Source organism: Carassius carassius, chromosome 21 (genome assembly GCF_963082965.1).
Source record: "Carassius carassius chromosome 21, fCarCar2.1, whole genome shotgun sequence".
Lineage (NCBI taxonomy): Eukaryota > Metazoa > Chordata > Actinopteri > Cypriniformes > Cyprinidae > Carassius > Carassius carassius.
Window position 1 is genome coordinate 29,140,009 of NC_081775.1, and position 23,947 is coordinate 29,163,955.

Genomic DNA, 23,947 nt, shown 5'->3' on the forward strand with positions numbered 1-23,947 from the left:
GAGACAGCCACCTCCAGCCCGGAGCCTTCCCTTTTTTCCCGACCTCCACGAAGAAATAGCGAGGTCGTGGAAACACCCTTATTCGACCCGTCTCTTCGGCCCCGACTCTCAATATTATGGAAATGTCGCGGGGCTCGATGAGCGAGGGTACAGAGCGATGCCCCGGGTTGAACAGACACTCGCGAGCTGTCTGTCACCCAGTTCGGCGTCGTCTTTGAAGGCTCCGGCCTTGCCTTAGACAGACCGCTGATCTCTCCCTCCGCGCCACCAAAGAGACCGCTCGCGCGATTGGGCGGTCTATGGCAGCCTTGGTGGCCGCGGAGAGGCATTTATGGCTGACCCTGTCTCAGATAAGAGAGCGTGACAGGGTCTGCCTCCTGGACGCCCCACTTCAAGCCTCGGGCCTGTTCGGCGACACAGTTAATACCGTCGTCGACAGGTTCCAGGAGGCACGCGAACAGGCGGCGGCGTTCCAGAGTTTCCTCCCTCGTCGCTCTCGTGGGTTATCTGGGCGGGAGATACCCACGCCACTAGCAGGCTCCTCATACCGCGAGGCTCAAAAACAGAGCATCACCACTGAGCTCTGAGTCGGGGACTTCCAAGCCAAAGTCAGATCTTCGTGCAATTATCGAAGCCAGGAAGTCCTCGATGAAGAGGTCCTGACGCCAGAGGCGCAGTGACCCTGAGGGTAGCCCTTACCGGGGTAGAGCGGTGTCCACCTCATTATACGGTGCCCGTCTCACCCCAGTGCCCTCTGGAGGCCGGTCTGCCAACCCTGCCAGTGTTTCAGGGCGCAACGGTCTCCCGCGAGCGTCACTCCCAGTTATGTCCGTCCGCGAGCGTAGCGGAGCTGGGAAGCTCACCACCCCTTCGGGGGCCTCTTACACCAGAGATCAGTCTCGAGAGACTGATTCCCTTAGTACATTATCTAGCAGCGAGGAAACTACTGCCAAATGTATCTCAATGGGTCCTGAACACAGTAGAAAGAGGCTATTGTATTCAGTTCGGCCGTCCACCGCCGAGGTTCAATGGGGTTACACCGACAGTCATCGGCCCCCAACAGGCTCTGGTGATGGAACAAGAAGTGAATACCCTATTAAGGAAGGAGGCCATTGAGGTGGTCCCTCCTCTAGACAGGGAATCCGGGTTTTACAGCCGGTATTTCATAGTTCCAAAGAAGGATGGGGGGTTGCGCCCGATCTTAGACGTCAATTAAACCTCTCAGTAATGTCAGATCCGAGGACTGGTTTGTCACAATAGATCTCAAAGACGCATACTTCCACATATCCATCCTTCCATAACACAGGAAGTTTCTGAGGTTCGCTTTCGGGGGCAAAGCTTATCAACATCGAGTACTTCCCTTTGGCCTTTTACACTCTCACCCCGCACGTTCACGAAATGTGTAGATGCGGCTCTGGTATCTCTCCGTATGCAGGGCATCCGCATTCTGAATTATATCGACGATTGGTTGATTTTAGCTCAGTCAGAGCAGAAGGCGGTTCAACATCGAGTTGTCGTTCTCGCCCATATGGGGGAGCTGGGTTTGAGACTAAATGCCAAGAAGAGTGTACTTTCTCCAGTTCAGAGAACCACCTATCTAGGCGTAGTATGGGATTCGACCACGATGCAGGCACGTATGTCTCCTGCTCGGATCGAGTCAATCCTTTCCTCAATCAAGAAAGTCAGAGAAGGCCAGTCACTCACTGTCAAGCAGTTTCAGAGACTGTTAGGGCTCATGGCAGCTGCGTCTATCGTGATACCTTTTGGCCTCCTGCACATGAGGCTCCTACAGTGGTGGCTCAAGACCAAGGGGTTTTCCCCGAGGGGAAATCCATTGCGAACTATCAAGGTCATGCGGCGATGCCTTCGTGCCTTAGACATATGGAAGAAACCTTGGTTCTTGAATCAGGGCGCGGTGTTGGGAGCTCTTGGTCACCTTGTAACGCTAGCGTCAGACGCGTCCCTCACCGGTTGGGGTGCAGTCATGAGTGGCCACCCTGCCCACGGTCTGTGGAGTGGTCGCCATCTGACATGGCACATCAATTGTCTAGAAATGCTAGCAGTGTATCGAGCATTGAAATATTTCCTCCCAGACCTGAGAGGCTGTCATGTGTTAGTGCGCACCGACAACACAGCGGTGGTCTCTTATATCAATCACCAGGGGGGTCTGCATTCACGCCCCTTGTACAAGTTGGTATACCAGATCCTCCTGTGGCCCCAGGGCAAACTCCTCTCATTAAGAGCAGTGTATATTCCTGGGAGATTGAATGTGGGAGCAGACATGCTGTCGAGACAGGGGCCGAGGCCCGGGGAATGGATGCTTCACCCCGAGGTGGTGAAGCAGATATGGCAGATATTTGGCAAAGCTCAGGTGGACCTCTTCGCGACTCGAGAGACATCACAATGTCCCCTCTGGTTCTCTCTAGTTCACCCAGCTCCACTGGGACTAGATGCCATGACACAGACTTGGCAGAGGCTTCGTCTGTACGCCTTTCCCCCCATCGCTCTGCTCCTGGGAGTTCTGGCGAGAGTACGCCGGGACGGGGTCCGTCTGCTATTAGTAGCCCCGTTCTGGCCGGGCCGAGTATGGTTCGCAGATCTGATCTCTCTCCTCGACGGCTCTCCATGGGAGATTCCGATTAGGACAGATCTACTCTCTCAGGCGCAGGGCAAAATAATCCACCCTCGCCCGGAGCTGTGGAAGTTGTGGGTGTGGCCCCTGAGGGGGCACAGTTCCTAGCTTCCGGTATCTCAACCGAGGTTTTTGTCAACCGAGAAAGGGACGTTGCTTACCACGTCCCTTTCTCTTCAGGGTTAACTCACTCCACCCTAAAGGTGTACGTGGCGGCCATAGCTGCTTACCACGTCCCTTTCGATGGTCAGTCAGTGGGTAGGCACCCCCTAGTTACACGTTTCCTCCACGGTGCACTGAGGCTGAGACGTCCAGTACGGTCCCGTATTCCACCGTGGGACTTGGTTGTGGTATTAGAGGCTCTCTGTAAAGCTCCATTCGAGCCAATTCAAGATATTTCAGATAGACATCTGACCCTTAAGACTGCCCTGTTACTGGCGATTACGTCTCTAAAGAGAGTTGGAGACCTTCAGGCCCTTTCGGTGGCCCCTAACTACCTAGACTTTGCCCCTGGTATGGCCAAAGCATTCTTATACCCTCGAGCGGGTTATGTTCCTAAAGTTCCCTCTGTTACACCACAACCTATCGTACTGCAGGCCTTCTGTCCTCCTCCCTTTCAGGAGCCAGACCAGGAAAAGCTAAACTGTATGTGTCCAGTGCGAGCACTGGACGCGTACGTCCACAGAGCTGCCCTGTGGAGAAAATCTGACCAATTGCTTGTTTGCTACGGTCCTCCTAAAAAGGGTTCCCCTGCCTCTAAGCAGACCCTTAGTCGTTGGATAGTCGAGGCTATCAACGTCTCATATGAGTCCTCTGGTCTTCCCCTTCCTTTGGGAGCCAAGGCTCACTCTACACGGAGTATGGCTGCCTCTAAGACCTTTCTAGCAGGTGTGTCCCTCTTGGACATCTGCAACGCTGCGGGATGGTCCACGCCCTCTACATTTGCCAGATTTTACAATCTTGATATGCGAGCCGCTCCTGGCTCTTCTGTCCTCTCACCTTAGCTGTGCTCTTCGGATACACACTAGGCAGGGGTTTGGTAGTCTGGCAGTGTTGGCACATCGTTCCCCAAAAGCGCTCGACGCAGCTCGAGTTCCCGAAGAGGAACATCCCTAGGTTACGAATGTAACCCTAGTTCCTCGAGGGAACGAGAAGCTGCGTCGCAGAGCCATACTCCCGGCACCCCTGCCGGTGCTTGCTTCCCTACTCGAAGCTGAAACGAAGCTGAAAGCTTATAGCTTCTTGGTCGCCACGTCACCCCGCCGGTGACGTCACGCTCTTCCATTGGACTGATTACACATGATATTCAGAGTTGTTTTGCCAAAGGCGTTCCCCAAAAGCGCTTGATGCAGCGTCTCGTTCCCTCGAGGAAGTAGGGTTACATTCGTAACCTAGGGACGTTTTCTTTGTTTTTGTATTCTTCATAATCTTCTTTGTATTATTAATATATTTGTATGCAGAGCAAGAAAAATATGTCTACAATGACGTAAAAAGTAAACAAAAACAAAAAGCTAATATATATTGTTTATGCAGATTCTTAGTCAAATTTTATAACCTCATATTTTCAAAACTAAATCCAGTGGTTAAAAAAATACTTATATTTAAATGTTCAGTGTATTACTTCCTAATTTTATCTAAATCCGTCTTATGCAAAATGACTCAAGCTGATGAATGAATGAAGGGGTTTAAGAGGATGTGATAGATTGGATGGGTCTAATTATCCTTGAGCAGATGGCAGCCCTCCAGAGGTCAATAGACTAGAAGGGTCGTTTGATTAGACACATGATGCAGAAATCACTAAATATCCCACAATGTTTAGGGGCCGTGTCGAAAATCAACAAAGCCAATGAGTTCATGAGTGTGCGTGTTTTATGCATGCTTAACATTATTCTTGATCTTCATGGCACACTGTTGATGTATTTTAAAGTTACAGTAACATTTATTGATTTTATGGCATGAACAAGAGCAGAACAGCATTTGAACTATAAAAGAAAAAAAATTCCATATCTGGCTTATTCTACCAAGCTGACCTGCCCATATTTTATTGTTCAGAGGTTGCTCGAACATAGAGGGTAAAATTGAGTTAATTTCATTAAAGGCGCTGTATGTAAGATTTTGAATGCTGTAAAAATACCATAATTTGTTTTCAGATATTTAGAAACATACTTGAGTTAACCTACTTGTTTTAAAAAAAAGAAATTAAGAAAAAAAAAACGATGCTACAGTCAGTTATTCTCCTTTTAAAATGTGAAACCTGGCCACTGCCATTTTACCCAATTGTATTGCGGCACCCCGGGTTGCCAGTTGGTGGGAAACACAGTGTATTTCATATCATTTATCGTCTCATTCATCGTCAAGTGCGTTTGCTCTTGTGGGTCAAGTATGAGGAGGAGGGGCCGGGTGAAAAAAAAACCTCTCCAATATTTTGAATTTGGATTGCAATACCACTCCGTGTCAATCCTTCATACAACACCTTTAAAGGAGCTGTAAGTAGGAATTACTCCCATCTAGTGGTGAAATTGTATTTTGCATTCAAACTAATTTTGGTCTCCAGCGCCTCGCTTTTTCAAATGCGCGTTGCATCTACGGTAGGCGATATGTACCAAAAAGCTTTGACAGGATGTCTTCTAATAGCACTTCGTTTTGGCGATGATGTTTTCTTCTCCTGTGGCGTGGCATATGTATGGTCCATAATAAGAATGCAATCCAGACTTTTAAACTTGCCGGTGCAGTTTCAAGCGCCTCTCACTGCTCTGCATCTGCGTTTCTGGCTCTGACCGAAAACGCGTTGGCTTAGTACTTTTTGTCCCTCTCTGCTATTATAGTTTTGCAAGATGGCGGAACTACATGGAAGCCTCCGTTGACCTACCCGTCCCATGTATATAAAGATAATAAATTCTTCATTTACGAGGATTAGTTTAAACATTGGCATAGGTATTTGTACACCATTGAGGGCATATTTATGAATAAAAATATTGATTTTAGATAATAAAATACCTAAAAAGTTACTTATTGTCCCTTTAAGTATCAATTTTAATGTTAAGTCTCAGATGATTCTTTTAAAATCCTGTAAATGAATAGTTTACCCAAAAATTTTAAATTTGAAAATGTCCTCACCCTCATGCCAAATGGTAGAGTTACAGTACATCACTTTCTCACCAATGGGTCCTCTGCGTCCAAACAGCTTATAAAAACAATACAGTAATCCACACGACTTCAGTCCATCAGTTAATGTCTTATGAAGTGAAAAGCTGCATGTTTGTAAGAAACCAATCCAACAAGACAATTTTAGCTTTAAACTATTGTTTTTCAGATTAAAATATGTATTCTATCCAATAATATTGGGTCTACATTATCTTGTCTGAATCAGGAGAGAAATATGCACATATGTTGCACTGTTTACAAACAAAAAATAAAATAAATAAATAAATTCCAAAACAGATCTAAAGAAATATGTGGTTGTATTTTGATGTGAGAGAACAACAGTGGATGGACTTTTTTATTAGAGTGTTATTATGGATTATTAAATCATATTTTGGCCAGAAGCAAAAGTTTAAAGATAAAACACCTTAAACAAGAGATTAATTGATGGACTGGAGTGGTGTGGATTACTTGTGGATTATTTTGATGTTTTTATCAGATGTTTGGGCTCTCATTCTGTTGCAGAGGATCCACTGATGAGCAAATGATTTAATGCTACATATCTCTATTTCATCTGTTCAGATAAAGAAGAAAACTCAACTACATCTTGGATGGCCTGAGGATAAATAATTTTTCAGCAAATTTTAAGTGTTGGGAGAAGTATTACTTTTAAGTATTAAAAAAAAAAAATGCAGAACCAAAATATTATGTAAAATAATATTGAAAATGAATGTGGTTAGTGTAGCTCACATGAGTCACATGAGTAGCTCACCCTGCACTGTCCGTCCCCATTTCATTCAATAGATTGTCAGATGTTTCAGATCTTTCACTTTGGCAGTTTAATTCTATTGTGTAGAGAATGATGCGAGTAGAAAATCTCAGATTTTTCTTTCTTGTGCTTCAACAAAAAACAAAATCATCCACCTGCTGATTTTAATGGAAAGTTTGAAGAATGATTTCCTCTTCTTTAGTGTTTTGGGTTTATTATTATTATTATTATTTTTTTTTTAGATTAGTATGCAGACAGACAGCAGCTGCAGTACTATATCTGTTCCTGTATACTGTATATTTGTGTGTATGTTTTCTTTTACTCTGGGCTGGAGTTGTTGTAAATGTAATTGATGCTCTGTAAAGCACACACATCTCACCTTTAAAGAAAACTGCATTTCCCAGCGTTTGCGTACAACAATCATATTCCGCAATTATCTCCACATTTGAACATGACCACAGGGCACCTATTTCTCTTGCTCTATGTTTGTACACAGCATGTGAGCCTACACACAGCCGTGAAGCCGTCTCAGTCCTCACGCTTCATTAGCCTCGGCCGGTGACAGCTTCCTGTGCAAAGCAGAAGGCCGGAAATCAAAGGCGTCACTTTGTTTTAAAAAGTCGGGCGGAGTGGGGTGGGTGTTTGCAAAATGTGCTGATTTTGCTGTCATAAAATGGTGATGGATTGGCAACTGTGTAATGGTTATGCACAGACAAATTAATGTGATATTTTTCTGCTTTGATAAACAGTTTGTGCATTTTATTGATTTACAGCTCAGTCTGTACTAGAGAATGTACTCACTCCCAAATCAAATATGAAAATTAATTTCAAATGTCCAAAAAATCATTTAAACAACAGTATCAGAAGACATTTAACATCTAGCATTCTTCATTTGACAGCTTCATCACTACATCTGCCAACTGCTAGTCTTGGAGTTTGTAGGTCAGTGGATAAATGTATTGATTAGGACAACATATACTTGTAAACTGAGCTTTTTTTTTCTTTTCTTTTTTTTCTATTTATTTCTTTTATTGAACCCACTTAAAATAGACTTTTCAAACTCATTAATAATAATTAATTACATTTATATAGCGGTTTTCTGCTTTTTCTAAGCATTCAAAGCACTCATTGTGAGGGTGTATCTCCTCGTCCACCACCAGTGTGCAGCATCCACCTGGATGATGCGACGGCAGCCATAGTGCACCAGAACGCCCACCACACACCAGCTTACTGGTGGAGAGGAGACAGAGTGATGAAGCCAATCAGCAGATATGGGGATTGTTAGGAGGCCATGATGGTCAGAGGCCAGTGGGCGAATTTGACCAGGATGCCAAGGTCACACCTCTAATATTTTCAAAAGACATCCTGGGATTTTTAATGACCACAGAGAGTCTGGACCTCAGTTTGACGTCTTATCTGAAGGACGGGGCTTTTTGACAGTATAATGTCCCCATCACTACACTGGGGCATTAAGACCCCCAGCTGGCCTCACTAACACCTCTTCCAGCACCAGCCTAGTTTTTCCCAGGTCTCCCATCCAGGTACTAACCATGCTCAGCCCTTAGCTTCAGTGGGCCACCAGTCTTGGGCTGCAGGGCGATATGGCTGCTGGCATTAGTCTATTTATGTTGTCTAGAAACAGTGTCCAATATTTTCTCTATAATTTAATTACTGCAAATCATTACATCACTTAAAATCACTACAACTCATTACAAATCATTATTTTTTTTTTAAGGCTAATTTCATATATAATGTTTTGTAATAGCATTTATTCTAGGATTTTATCCTAAATGCAAACAATTAAATAATATTTAAATTTGTCAGTAGTATTTATCAATATTTGCCCTAAAATGTTGTGGATAGAATGCTATAAAATGTATTATTTTATTTTATTTATTTATTCATTTATTTATTTTTTAACTTGACTAATTTAATAGATAGTATTATATGTATAATGGTTGGATCTAATAAGTTCTATTATTTTTCCTAAATACAAGCTATTAAATAATAATTTAATTTGTCTAGGAATATTTTTCACTATTTTCCACTATAATGTCATGAAATTTTTTTTATGTATCATCGAATTTTGTGAGTTGTGATATTTTTCTAAAAAATAAAATAAAAAGCAATTCATTTATATTTTGTCTGTTACTGTTTTTAAATATTTTCTTCTAAAATGTCAAATGTCTCATAGCTTTTATGTATATTATGTATTGTATCATCCAAGTATTTTTTCAAAGCTAGTAGTTTACCCTAAATGCAAACAATTAAAACATATTTTCACACTTGTGTATAATTGTACATGCATTTCAGCATGCATTGGAAATTATGCTAAAGTGGTTTTACGTTTATTTTCCTTCACACAGTCTCATTTATTCATTATAACTTTTTAACATGCCTCATATTTCTTCATATCAAATTAACATCATATAATCAATATCAAATCAATCATTGTGACATAAAAGGCATTCCAGTAGCTCCAGGTCATGGTTTGATTCCTAGGGAATGCATGAACTATTAACACTTAAATGAACACGTCTGCCATATGCATACAGTAAATATAGTTGAAGAAAGGCACACTTGTAGAGTACGTCTCCGCTGTAAGAGCTTTTGCAGTGGTTGTATTGCTTCTCTGCTTCCTGTTGACTATAAGTATCATCCTTTGCTTGTTTATGTTTGTGAGATGTCAGTCCCCCCCACAGCAGACCCATCGGATGCAGAATGACAGCAGGAGGGAGAGCCGTTTTGGGGCCCGATGGAGAGGAATACAGTAGAGCAAAGCATTTCACCCAGAACTCCCTCACGGAGCCCTGCACTTTGACAGCCGAGCGCTCATTTTAACCTCGTGCAAACACTCCGCTTATTCTGAATGCATCTTCACGACTGAGGGAGTCTTTCTGACAGCTGGTAAGGGGAGGGAGCGTTAAATGGCTGCCATGGCAGATCCGGTGCTTTCTGAGCAGAACCATATTTTGGCATTTCCTTGTCAGGCATATACAAACACAAATAACACACCTGGACAGAAATGGCGAAGGTTTGTTTGTCCAGAATGAAGTTTGCATGGGATTTACTAACAAAGAAGCGGTCTCTTGACATGACCTTTCGGACCTTACAAAAGCAAACAGTCTTATAAATAGTGTCCTTTTGTTCCTCCTGTACGACCTTCAGATTTAAATGAAAGGAAGCGTCTGCTAGTTGAGAGAATTAAACAGCTATAAAAGCCCAGAAGTCTTGTTTTACAAATATAGCTTTCCTTTTCAGTGCACTGTAAATTACCAAAAAAAACAAAAACAAAACAAAATTAAATAAATAAATGATATGTAATAAACATATTCCAATATATATATATATATATATATATATATATATATATATATATATATAAGACAAAAAAAAAAAAAAAAGATTTGCTAAACCATATTTCAAAATGTATTATAAATATATTTTAAATATATAAATATATTTTCTAAAAAAAATATATGGAGTGTGGGGATTTTTAAAATACAATTTTTAAAGGAATTAAAAATATGTTTTGCTCTCCATATATTTCATTTCAAGAAGATACATTTACATATGTCATGGTTAAACTAAAACTTTGTTGAATTTGTTTTAAAAATTATTAAATTAAATATTTCTGTCTCTCTCTCTCTCTCTCTCTCTCTCTCTCTCTCTATATATATATATATATATATATATATATATATATACAGTACAGACCAAAAGTTTGGACACACCTTCTCATTCAAAGAGTTTTCTTTATTTTCATGACTATGAAAATTGTAGATTCACACTGAAGGCATTAAAACTATGAATTAGCACATGTGGAATTACATATGGAATTATATACATATCAAAAAAGTGTGAAACAACTGAAAATATGTCATATTGTAGGTTCTTCAAAGTAGCCACCTTTTGCTTTGATTACTGCTTTGCACACTCTTGGCATTCTCTTGATGAGCTTCAAGAGGTAGTCACCTGAAATGGTCTTCCAACAGTCTTGAAGGAGTTCCCCGAGAGATGCTTAGCACTTGTTGGCCCTTTTGCCTTCTGTCTGCGGTCCAGCTCACCCCTAAACCATCTCGATTGGGTTCAGGTCCGGTGACTGTGGAGGCCAGGTCATCTGGTGCAGCACCCCATCACTCTCCTTCTTGGTCAAATAGCCCTTGATGCCTTCAGTGTGACTCTACAATTTTCATAGTCATGAAAATAAAGAAAACTCTTTGAATGAGAAGGTGTGTCCAAACTTTTGGTCTGTACTGTATATATATATATATATATATATATATAATGTATATATATGTATGTGTGTGTATATATATATATATATATATATATATATGTATATATATATATATGTATATATAATTTTATGTATTTCTTCTTTAAATATCTTAATTTCAAAAGTATATTTCATTGAGCTTAGCCTTTGACAGCACGCATTTAGAATATATTTACAATAGATTTTGGCCAGAAAATATATATTTTTTTGCCATATGGGAAAGGCTGTTTGTTGTTATATTACCTTCTTAATGACTGGTAGCTTTCCTGTGCTGATTTTACAGGTGGCCGGTGATGCAGCTCAAGCAACATCCTTATTAGTACAATAAGGTTAATTAATTTGTGTTGCCATTGAGCAAATTCCATTTTCTGTTGTAACCTTGGAGGATTTTTCATGCTGCTCACAAAATGTAAATGTCACAGTGATGGCTGATTACCAGAGCTGAATTAGTCAGTGCAAAGGTATAATCATAAATCTGATTTGAAATTATTAGAGATGTTCATAACAAAGAAAAAAAAAAAACGTTTTATTTTGACACAATATTTTTTTCTCCATTATTTCCAGATAAAATGTCTGCACGATACAAAACTATGACATTTGTTGGTTTGTACAAACTAGACGCCTTATTTGCACTTACTTTTTTTCTTTTTTTCTTCAGTGTGGATTCTTATATCAGCTGAATGAAAGCAGATGCGGCAATCAGGCTGTGTAATGCTTACAGAAGTATAAATGCAGTTGAGGTCACTGGCATACACTCTGTATTGAAATACAGATATCACTGTGGAAAACAGTCAGATTTCACTTCATCCTGCATGAATACGGCAGCTTCAATATTCATGACAGTTCAGGCAAGTTTGCTATTAATAATCTGCACTTTTATATTCTGTCTTGTTGATTCAAAACAAATGTTTAAAAAGGCTTGCGATATATCCATTACATTTGTATTTAACAGTCTGACTATAAAGTGTTAGAGCTAACAAGATTTTACTTCTAATTGGTCAAATCAAAACATCCTCATCTTTTATAGACACTCACAGGTTTCTACTATTTAAATCACGTAAGAACTAAACTTCTAACTAAAGTATGTTTTTCACTAGAACAGAGGGAGAGAGAGAGAGAGAGAGAGAGAGGGAGAGGGAGAGAAAGAGAAGATTTTCTTTCTTCATGGGAACAGCTCTGGAGAAATGTAGCATTACTTGCTCAACAATGGATCCTTTGCAGTGAATGCAGTGACTGGAGTGTTAGTGAATGGAGTGGTGTAGATTACTGTGATGTATTTATCAGATGTTTGACTCTCATTCTGACGCCACCAAACAGTTGATAAATACATCACAGTAATCTACACCACTCCATTTCATCAATTAATGTCTTGGGAAGTGAAAATCTGCATGCTTGTAAGAAACAAATCCATCATTGAACTACTTCTGGTCAAAATATGGATTCAGTAATGCATAATAACACTTCCTGTAGTGGAAAAGTCCATTGACTGTTGTCCTCTCACATTCAGATCCACCCACATATTTGTTTAGAAATTATTTTGGACTGTATTTGCTTTTAAACACTGCTTAATCTGCTCATATTTATCTCCTGATTCATACAAGACAACCAGGACTCGTATTTTAGCTTGAATCAGAATCAGAATGTTTACACATACGAGGAATTTGTTTTCGCGACAGAAACTTCCGCAGTGCAACAGAATGACAGCAACAGAACAAAAACACAGCTAATAAAAGAATAAAAAATAGAACAAGTAAGGAATAACAATATAAAAATTGACAATTGTATGTGCAGGTATATTACAATAGACAGTTTTTTATGTACAGGTATATTATGTGCAAATTTGAAGTGTAGACTAAGTATGTGTGTTAGATAAATAAGTGTATAAATAGTGTTGTGTGTTCCACAGTTATTGTCAAGTTTTCATGAGATACAGACGGTTTAAAGCAATGGTTTTAAGCTAGAAACATTATAATGGTATTTTATCAGCTGTTTGGAGTCTCATTCTGACAGCACCCATTGTTTGCAAAAGATCCATTGGATAGCTAGTGACGTAATGCTCAATTCCTCCAAATCTGTTCCCAGTGAAGAGACAAACTCATCTACATTTTAGATGGCCTAAGGGGGTAAATACATTTTCTGCAAATTTTCATTTCAGGTTGTTTAGTCTAATTTATAGCCCAATGCTGTAAATACCACTGCATACCACCCGTGAAGATGTGGCTTTGGCACTCGTTTGCATCACAACAGAGATCGGTTGAAAGCACAAACAACAGACGCACAACACAAACACTCTGTTCCACCGAGGCCTGAACCTGCTGTAACCTTATTGTCCTTGATCGTCTGTATCCTCAATAGAGATGGACAGATTCACTCTCCTTACAGCCTGTTACTGAGTGGCTATGCGTGATTGGTGCTTCCCAGCTGTATTTTCTGGAGCCAGATTCAGAATATTACAGAAACGAGCTCAAGTGTCCATTATCTCTAATTAGATGGACCGTACAGAGCAGATACAGACAGGCACTTTCAAAATTATGGTGTTGACCCTGATGCACAATGACACTAGGCGGTCATATTCTCTTGAACTGTTTCATAGGGGAGTGGGATGTTTTTTTTTTTTTATTAAAGTGGCTTACAAACAGAAATGAATTGTTTATGTAAACCACTGTATACCCTTTAAAGATGCTTTCCCCATGTTTAGTTTGTTTGCATTTCCATTATTTGCTGACAGATAAATAGCTTTTATGTTACAGCTGGACAGTCTTTGTGAATCCAGACCTCCTGATCTGTTGTGCAAGCTGATGTCACAGTGTAGAAAGGTCTCAGTGTTGCTTGGCAATAGGTTTTGTCCTTCCAGACTGATGCATCCTTGTTCATGTTCACAGCAGTTTGGTTAAACCTACAGTGGCCACAAAACATATTTGGACACATTTGAAAATGTTTTAATTCCATAGCATTGGATAATGAAATATCAAACCAAGTGGCATCTGCACAATGGTTCTTGTTCTTGTTCTTCTTCTTCTTGTTTTTCTTCTGGGCAGAACTTATTTTAATTCTCATTAATTGACTGCATGTTGAAAAATCGACTTTATATTTTATGAGAGAAGGGTTTGATTAATCATGAAACACACACACACACACACACACACACACACACACACATATACAAGCTATTTCTAATTGTATAACTGAGGAGCAGATCAGCATATTATTATGATTTCTGAAGGATCATGTGACACTAAAGACTGGACGAATGATGCTGAAAATTTTGCTCTGATTACAGCAATATATTACATTTTAAAATAGATTTTTATACAGTAGTAATCAGGTATTTTAAACTGTAACAAATAAATGAAGCCTTTGTGAGCAAAAGAGACTTCATTCAAAACACACAAATAAACAAACAAATAAATAAATACATCTTTATTGTTAACATAATTGCGTATAGTTACATATGAATAAAATGCACTGATAAACCATTTATAATAAGATCAGAAGCATGTAAAATACTAAATAGATTATTGAAATTAAAGGGATTCTTTGATTTCATGATGACTTTGATTTGTATCAGTAATTTGAAACATGAAATAGCCTTCTTGTTATTGTGAAAATGTAAGGTTCAAATATTATTTGAGAACCAATTGATATACAGCAAAAAAAAAATAATAATAATAATAATAATAAAAAAACTAATAATAATAAATAACTAAGTAAGCATGTAATGCTTAGGCCTATAAGCCACGCTGTAACCAATCTTAATTTAATTATATAGCCTATATGTATGTATATGGACTATACCTTCAAGTAATTAAGTCAGAACATATGCAATAATATTAATTAATGAGTTTAAAAGAAGCAGTGCAGAATAAATGGTATACGGACCTTTAAACCTTACATTTACGCCTCTAAGGCATAATGAATCATGCGTAGCCCTATAAATGCAATTACTGCATGTTAATATTTTATGCCGGGATTTCAAAGAGGCGCTCAAGAATACTTAGTCTCGCTATTTACGGGAAAATGCTGTGAATGGGCGATGCATGTAGTCTTTTCCCACCAGAAGAGGGCAATCCGATGCATAGTACTTGCAAAAGACGGTTAAGGAATGACTGCGCCAGTGCTGAGTGCAATCACACTCGCACACTCCTCTTAAAACCTTCTTCTGTTTTTGACAGATATTCGGCGAAAGAAAAGCGCCATGAATGTGGCTTACAGCACCTGCCCTGAGCTCCTGTGAGATCAGCAGATATCTGGAATACATCACTCATCCTGCGCACAGCTACGTATTTTACAGGACATAAGAAAGATGTTTGCATCCCTCGCTTGGCTTTCTTCATAACTGCGCAACTTGGCGGGAATCCGATGGTGCGCTTTTGCGCAAATCTCTCCAAACTTTCCAACCAAGTGGAGGATATTTTGAGGCAAAGGATATAGCTGATACACACGCGTGCTCTCTGGAAATGTTCTTTTAAGGACCTTCTCGTTAAATAAACCCTTAACGTTTGTCTTTTACGCTGGAAAGAGCGTTAAGGGTTTCTCCGTTCTTCACTTGGACATGTTGCGCAGCGGCGCAGCTGCGGGATTGAAATAACGCTGCCGTTGCCGGAGTTTTCCGAACCTCGCCAACATCTCGGGCATCGCATCTTTGGGCAGGTGCTCCTTTCTGAGTGTGTTTGAAGACGGTGCCATGCGGAATCTGGAACCGCACATCGAAAGGCTGTAAAACCTATTGGAAACGCGACATTTACGCAGAGATGGGTATGTTTTCGTTGATTTGAACGAGTCGAAATGAATCCGTATTGTCTGTTGGCTCTTACAGATAGGATATGAGGTTTATCGAAACCCTAAAATCGTCTCTTAAAATAGAATTGCCATGGGATGTATAAGTGCGTTGCATGTGTCAAATGAATGAAGCATCTTTGAGTCAGTTCTCCATAGCGTCCAACTTTCATCACGCATACCTGCATACATCATATTGAACCGTATGTATTGCCTTACATTAGATTTTGCACGAGTGTTGTGTGATCAACAGGCTGTCTTTCTATCTGATGTTTTGCTGTCCTGATTGGAATCTCTGGTGCTCGTAGATTCGTCCAACTCAACATCTGTTGGAGAGAATCTGTGCTGCCTCATATGTGTCCGTGCAGATTTAATTTTAGGAATTCTAGGGATTTACACTGCTTTTTCAGGCTTCACATAGCGCCCAAATAACAATGTATTTTGTGAAGGACATGTAAAACCTGCAGTTATCAAGAATGCTGTGTCAGTTCTTGCATCCTTCAAGAAATAAATAAATAAATAAAATTTGATTGCTTTAGAGCAAATTATGCTGTCATAGTGGAAAACTGTGATTTACTATTTGATGTTATGCAGTCGTTCATTTAGCTTGGAGTGCAGAGGTCTTTAACTGTTGTTTGAGGATTGAGGGAATATTGTCCCACAGATGCCTTTAAAATCATTCTGTAATTATTGAGAGCACAGATAGTTGTCCCCATCATAAATAATCATAATCAGATCATAAATAACACCCCGCCCCCTTTCCTTTTCCAGGGATCGCCCTGTATAACGTATGGAGAAGTCGTTCATTCAAGTATGACTTAATGAAATGGTGCTGGAAGTGTGAATAGATGAAACAAATGTGACTCTTGTGTTCAGAATATGAGTATTGTCATCATAATGGCTGGGTGTCGTGGCTTCTTTGTGGCTGTTTACTGAGTAGATGATGTAGGTGGATGTTGACTTCTGTGCCTCACAGGTGTGCTGTTCACTCGAATCGCTCAGCTCACACTCATTCTGTGACATGCTGGCTGTTAACAATAAAGCTTCACAAAATAATAAAAGATGTAAATGTTTAGGTGAATCTTACAATGAAAAGACCAGTTCATATATCAATAAAACAATTGTTGTATAGAGAAAATATTTTTTTTGTATTTTTCAAGGATTTTAAAATGTATTGCATGACAATTACAATAAGCACCCCATCCTATTTTCATTATCTTAATGTGCAAAAAAATAAATAAAACATCCTCATTACTGTAATACAGTTATCAAAATCATCCTGTGTGCACACATTGATTTTATTTTTAGTTACATTTCATTACATTACATTTCATCCAATAATTAAAATAGCACTTGGCTATCTAAATACTAGACATTTTTATTAGTAATGATGATTTTATCCAGTAGTGGGCTAGTGGTGATAAAAATACAATGAAAAAGGTAATCAATCTCTTTTATTTATTCAATAAATAATGATTACATATTAAAGGAGCATTGCGGAGGTTCTGAAATTTCTAACCGTTACTGACACCAGTGGCCGTTAGAGGAACTGCAGCCAGTCTCCTGCTCGTTCTCAGTGCGCACGCTCTTTTTTTTTTTTTTTTTTTTCTTACGAGGAGTGTCCGTGGGTGTCTGAATTGTGCTGGAGGCTGGTCGCTTCTTTCCATCCGCAGAGTCCATTTGAAAACACTATTGCCGCTGCTTACTATAATGGCTGGCGTGCCGTACAGTTGTAAGCCCAAGTAGACAAGAACGCGCATGATGTCACATTTTGTGAATTTTCGCGCCAATTCGGGCCCGACTCCTCCACACACAATTGAGCCTCCAGGCTGATAGAGGCAACCGTGGAGGACAGTCGAGGTGTCATTCTTTTTTTACATCATGGTTGGCTCATACATACAAATGAAAACTCTATCTTAAAGATTTTTTTTAAGTAAAAACCTCCACATAGCTCCTTTAAACAATTCAGTAATTAATCAAATGTATTTGTATGCTTAAGTTTTTTTAAGTGTTTATTGTCCTCTAGGTTTTTGGGTGAAATATGGCTTATGCATTTCTTGACAGTGAGATATTTTTATTTAGATTGTATTTTATTTTTTCATGATCTTTGTTTGAAATATGGTTTATGCATTTCTTGACAGTGTGAAATTCACCTGTTCATTCATTCATTCATTCATTCATTCATTCTTTAGTCTGTTCATTTTATTTATTTATTTATTTATTGTGGTCTATTTTTTGTTTGTTTGTTTGTTTATATGTCATGTGCACTGCAAATGCATTGTGTGGAAGTGAAATGCATGCCATAATATTTACCAGAATGTAACTGTCATGTCAGTAGCATGAAATGTTGCCGTATTTGTCACTCTGTGATGAAGATACCATTGTCCCACTCTGGCACGCTCAAACAAGCTGTAAAGCAATATGATAATAGCACTGCATGAAGAACAACTACTTACTGTCATATTCCTGTTAAGTACCTCAGTGCGAAATTACAGCGCTACAGAATGGATAACAACCAAAGCTAATTCCTCAATCCCCTTTCCTCTCATTCTTGCTACCTGACTCGCGTTACCGCAGCACACCGAAAGACGTCTGGACACATCAAGTGTCCTTTATTAAACGTCTAAGAGCTTTTCCAGGTAATAGAGTGGAGAGGCTGTCAAAACAGATAACTGGGGAGAGAGACAGAAAACATGTCAGCCAGAGAGAAATGGACACAGGAAGCAGCCATATCTGTTTCTCAGGTTTGACTGCTTAAACTGTGAATACAGATTCTCGGTTATGACCTGTTCCGCCAGGGGAAATTAACATGTGGGCAATGGAAATATCATTAAGTTTGTGACTGTTGCATGTGGGCCCCTTTTTGAATGTGATGGGATTACTTCAGAGCTGTTCAATTTTGTGTCAGATTATCTTTCTTTGAGATTAGCACTGCTGTTTTGGGATTATGCTTTTCCTGCTCACACAGAAACAAATCACAGATGGGATTAGCGCTGAAAAAGTTGGCCACTGTTACAGGGAGCTTTTCCGCAGGGCTCTGGTGATGCTGTATGTGCGTTAAAGTATGCTTGTATTTCACTAGAAGTACATAATCAAGACATAAAAATCAATCCAAATTGTTTGGCAGATATTGCTCTTTCATAGCTCCTTACTGAATTTACTACTTACTGGTTTTTAAAAGAACAGTTTTTGTAAGTTGGAAGAACAGTTCAATATTCTAAAGAACCTTTTGTGGAATGGAAAGATTCCATGGAATTTCAAGGTTCTTCATGGAATCATAGATGCCAATAAAGAATCTTTATTTTTAAGAGTGTATGTTTGAATGTGAAATGCTAGGTAATGCCATATGAGAAAGGAAAATCAAAATGAGATCACTGTTGTATCTCAATAATTTCACTTAGACAGAGATGACATTAATTGGAAAGCAACTGAAGACACTTTTGATGAAAGCTCATGATGATCTCTGATGGGTCTCTATAGACTGCACTATTAAATATAAAGGATCTTTACTGGCATCAGTGGTTCCAAGACCCTTTACCATGCATAGAATATTTCAATTGGACAAAAGGTCATTTAGAAACCTCTTTAGCCTCTTTAGATTAACACTAAGAATAGAAATGTTTTCTTTCTTTCTTTCTTTCTTTCTTTCTTTCTTTCTTTCTTTCTTTTTCAAACTGTTCACTCAAAGGTTATTTGGGTAGCCAAAATAGTTGTTCTTTGGCATTGATGTAAAACCCCAATTTTTGAACCTTTATTTCTAAGAGTGAAGAACCATTTTGGGTTACCCAAAGAATCTCTCAGTGAATAGCACTCAAAAGAACCATTACTTTCTTATGTGAAGAACATTTTATTAATCTAAATAACTTTTTTCATCTAGAAAGAATGTTTATTGTCCAATGGAAAGGTTCTATGGACATTAAAGGTGTAACACCTCTTATGCGTTTCCTCTTGACTTCCAAATGGGATCTCAACAAAAGTCTACCATCAGAAGTCAAATGAAAGTATTCTGTGTCGATTAATTAACAAATGCATTTGTACTCCTTTTGCACCCATGGGCATGCTGGTCTAAAAAAGAGGTGTGTTCAGGCGCATTGCTGGTGTAATGCTATTTTAAGGAGCTGAAAATAGACTGCGCCATAGACCAGCTCAAACCTGGTCTAAAGTCTGGCGCTTGCCAAATTCCAAAATTATAGCAAAAATAGCAAATCCGTCATGGCACGAGCGCAACTGGCTCTTAAAGGGAATGGAAGATGAGACTCTGATTGATTTATTGCACATTAATCCCAAAAAACACCCATTACTCATTAAGAGAATAGGGACAACCCGTTAAGACCCGGCGCACGGACCGTTTTCCATCGTTACAATAGCAAAAGTGGATTTGGACATGCCCTGAGTGCACCTGCACCGTGCGCTTAAAACTTTGCGTTTAGATCGTTAAAATAGGGCCCATAAAATAAATGTCGATAGCAGCTCAGATCATTTGACCTTGGAAGAATTTCACTGGAAATTTCACTTTTGATCACAGACGTCTTTTATATCTTAAGATGATGAGACACAAAAGAGAAATATGTGAGATTACTGCGCTCTTTTTTTTCAGCCAGAGACACTAAAAGTCTATCTTTGCTCACCACTCCACCTCTTTGCTGTGGAGGAAAAACAATTGCGATATTAGAGGGATCTCATTTAGATTTTTCTTTCCCATGGGTATCTAGCATCCAGTCGGAGAGATTGCTTTTACCACAAGAAAGGCTTTGCAGAAACTGCGGTTCTGAGAACTGGATGTGGACGTGTTTTAATGTTGGTGGCATGATGAATGAGTTTTGAGATCAAGGGCTGGTTTACACGCACTATTTGACTGCATCTTGGCTGCCGTTCCTTTATCGTGATAAATTGGATGTAGGAAGGTGGGGGAGGCCAAGATGCACTTATGTTATCATGCATATATGCGGAGAAAGACAAATTAAATGGAGGTTTCCAGGTTGGCTCTTTTTGTACTTAAAGCGTGACTCATGAGGGGGACTCCAGCCGCTACGCTGTGAGAGTTAATTAAAACTTTGAGAATTTGCATGCAAACCCTTTTGGGTTGTTCAGTTGCTCCTTGTGTCCTTGTGTACCTTAGCATAACTTTGTGTGATCTTGCCCAAGGTGTTCTATGTAGCTGGTGATATTGCAGAGACTAAATTGATTTACCCATCCCTCTTTTTTTAATTAGGCTGTTCTGGCCTTCCCAAGTGACATGTGGACAATTTTACCGACTAGAATGCTTTACATTAGCCTAAAAAAGGTGTTCTAGGTGGTATGTGGGATTTTTCACGTCAAAACCACATATAGAAATGCCCTGGAAACCACCTACAGTAGTTTTCACAGTGCTGGGTAGTAACTGATTACATGTAATCTGGATTGCGTAATCAAATTCCAAAAATTAAGCACTTGTAATCAGTGTTGGGGTAATGCATTACCAGTAACACAAGTTATGTAATCAGATTACATTTCTCAATTAGCAAAGCAGTGTATTACTTTTTACTTTACAAGAAAAAAATCTGATTAACTTTTTTTTAAATAAGCAACGCCAGTTACTTTTTCACATTTAATGACTGGCAGCTCTCCTGTCCCATGCATGTTGAGAGAAATCAGGAGAAAGTGCAAAGGTGTTGTGTGCACTGTGTAAACTGTAGTTCTAGACTAAATGTGAACATCCATTTACTCATCTCACTGGCACAGAAACAGATTGAATATTCCTCAAAATAAAAAAAAATAAAACAATGTGAAATGCAAATCTGCAATACTTAAATGTCAAATGACACAAATATAAGTTATGTGTCTAATTAAATTAAAAACAAACATTGCAAGCCCAGGCCAGATGAGGAAGTACAGCAAAAATACCATAAAAAGTATTTACTGTAAAAAAATGCAATTAGCACTGCTTGTAATTAGATAATATTGCATATTGCATGATTGCATATTATTCACATGATCACATAGCATGCAAGTAAAGAGGAATAATATTTCGTATTTTTTATTAAATGTTTTATTTTAATTTTGTTTAATTTGTTTTAATTTACAGACTACAATTTGTAAGTAATCTACCCAGCACTGGCTTTTTTTGTGACAGACATGTCAGTTTCTTTAGAAAATTGGCAAATCTAGTTAAAGTAATTGCTCTAATCTCTCTCTATCTCTTTCTATCTCTCTCTCTCTCTCTCTCTCTCTCTCTCTCTCTCTCTCTCTATATATATATATATATATATATATATATATATATATATATATATATGCATGTGTGACCCTGGAGCACAAAACCTTAAGTTGCTGGGTTATATTTGTAGCAATAGCCAAAAATGTATTGTATTGGTCAAAATTATAGATTTTTTTTTTAAGCCAAAAATCATTAGGATATTAAGTAAAGATCATGTTCAGTAAAGATATTTTGTAAATTTCCATCTGTAAATATACTAAAACTTAATTTTTGATTAGTAATACGCATTGCTAAGAATTCATTTGGATAACTTTAATATTTGTAAATAACATTTTTGCACCCTCAGATTCCAGATTTTCAAATAGTTGTTTCTCGAACAAACATTGTCCTATCCTAAGCCATACATCAATGCAAAGCTAATTTATTCAGTTTTCCTGTGTAAATCTCAATTTAAAAAAATTTACCCTTATAACTAGTTTTATGGTCCAGGCTCACATATGAGCAAATAATCTTCTTGGCCTTACAATGTGAAGTGGGTCTAGAGAAGTGCAAACAGGCTATATTGTACTGTATGAACGAAGCATTATGTTCTCATAGTATAAATTTACAAGCAGTGTTAACATGGACTTTTACTAGGAAAACTTTTACTCTTGAGTATGTTCACTCGGAAACAGGCCCTAGGTTATATAGCTATAAACTTTGGCTACTTTGCACTATACCACATTTACTTCAGACTCTTCAGAGGAAGATTAGGGACTGTGTTTTTCTCTCATTATTTTAAATGAATTCAAAGGCAATTTGCTATGCCACACTGAACCGATTGTCCTGTAGATAACAGGTTGTTCGGCCAGCCTATGCTCTGTCTTCAAAAATATTAGATTAGCCCGTTTCATTCGATTGACCTACACAAAATGTTTTGATTAGATCTAGATCTGGAGGCTGGCAAACAGTGGTTGGGTTGGATGATTCAAACGCATTCCTGCTCACCATTGTACATTTATACAATTACTTTTATATTTACTGAATAGCTGTAATATGATTAAAGTTTCAGATGGTAAGCCTTTGTGCTGGCCACTCAAGATAAACCAATAATTTTTACTGTTTTTTGCTCCAAGAACAGACAAAGGGCTGTTATCAATTTTGGCACATCCTTAGCTCGAGAAAAAAGAAAAAGACTCAACTCTGCCCAAACTGAGGAAGAAGTTAAATCGGATAACAAAGCATAAAGAGACACTGAGCCAGCCAAAGAGGAAATGGAAATTGTCACTGTCCTTCATTGATTGGCAAAGATGTTTTCAATTATTCAAAATATTATGTTTTGTTGTTGTTGTTGTTGTTTTTCTTAAAATAGTAATTTTTTCATCTTTTTGTAGTTTATTTGTAGTATGAAACCCATATTTCTTCTAGGAAATACAAAAGGAGAAAAACTCTGCAGGTTGCTGTTTTCCATGCAATTACAGTGAATGGGGCTGAAGCTTTCAAGCTTTATAAAGAGCACAAAAGCACTATGAAAAGGTATCACAAAAGTAGTCTTACTCACTGTATTCCAAGTCTTCTGAAGTCATTTGATAGCTTTAAGTAATGAAAAGACCTAGATTTACATCATTATTCACTAATTATCTTCTTCTCCAGTGAGCTGTTAACCTCTGCGACTGGCTCACTGAGTCAGTTAGTTGAGCTTGAGAATCATTTGAACCCCGAATTATTGAGATCATTCAGTTTTGAAGTGAATTAATCGATTCATCAGACTCAAAAGAATGATTCGCTCATGAACAGGGGCGGTGTTAAGTGGGGAGGGCAGACGATTCCAGAGCCCGAATGTGATTTCTGCCAAGGGGGACCCCACTGCAGATTTTTGTACTGCACAATCAAGTACAATTAATCAGAATTTATATTTTTGTAGCAACAGATATTCGATTTCATTTAGAAAACAAAGCAATCACAAGGACATCTAGGCATCACTCAATGCTCTCCGTTCTCTCTCTATTCTGTATTGTTGTGATACTTGTGTCTCTGTTTTTTATCTGTAGCTTGTCTTGCTTTATTCTGTAGTCTTCTTTATCCAAAGAATTTCTAAGTTCTTATTTATAGTATCTTTTGATATCATACATGAACCATGAGCTTAAAGAAAAGTATTCTTTTAAGTCAACAGTC

At 38.7% G+C, this 23,947-nt stretch overlaps 1 protein-coding gene across 3 annotated transcripts in view; it reads left to right on the top strand.

The window, feature by feature from the left end:
• The window catches only part of LOC132098085 (leucine-rich repeat transmembrane neuronal protein 4-like), a 195,807-nt gene that overhangs the window by 70,802 nt on the left and 101,058 nt on the right, over positions 1-23,947 (top strand). For 2 of the 3 annotated variants that reach the window (XM_059504209.1, XM_059504211.1), the window contains exon 1: positions 14,859-15,576. The exons of the other annotated variant lie outside the window; for it this stretch is intronic. In XM_059504209.1, coding sequence (XP_059360192.1) covers positions 15,573-15,576 — 4 coding nt within the window. In that variant the 5' untranslated portion in view covers positions 14,859-15,572. Of the gene's footprint in view, positions 1-14,858; positions 15,577-23,947 lie in introns of those variants that run through there. 3 annotated transcript variants of the gene reach the window in all.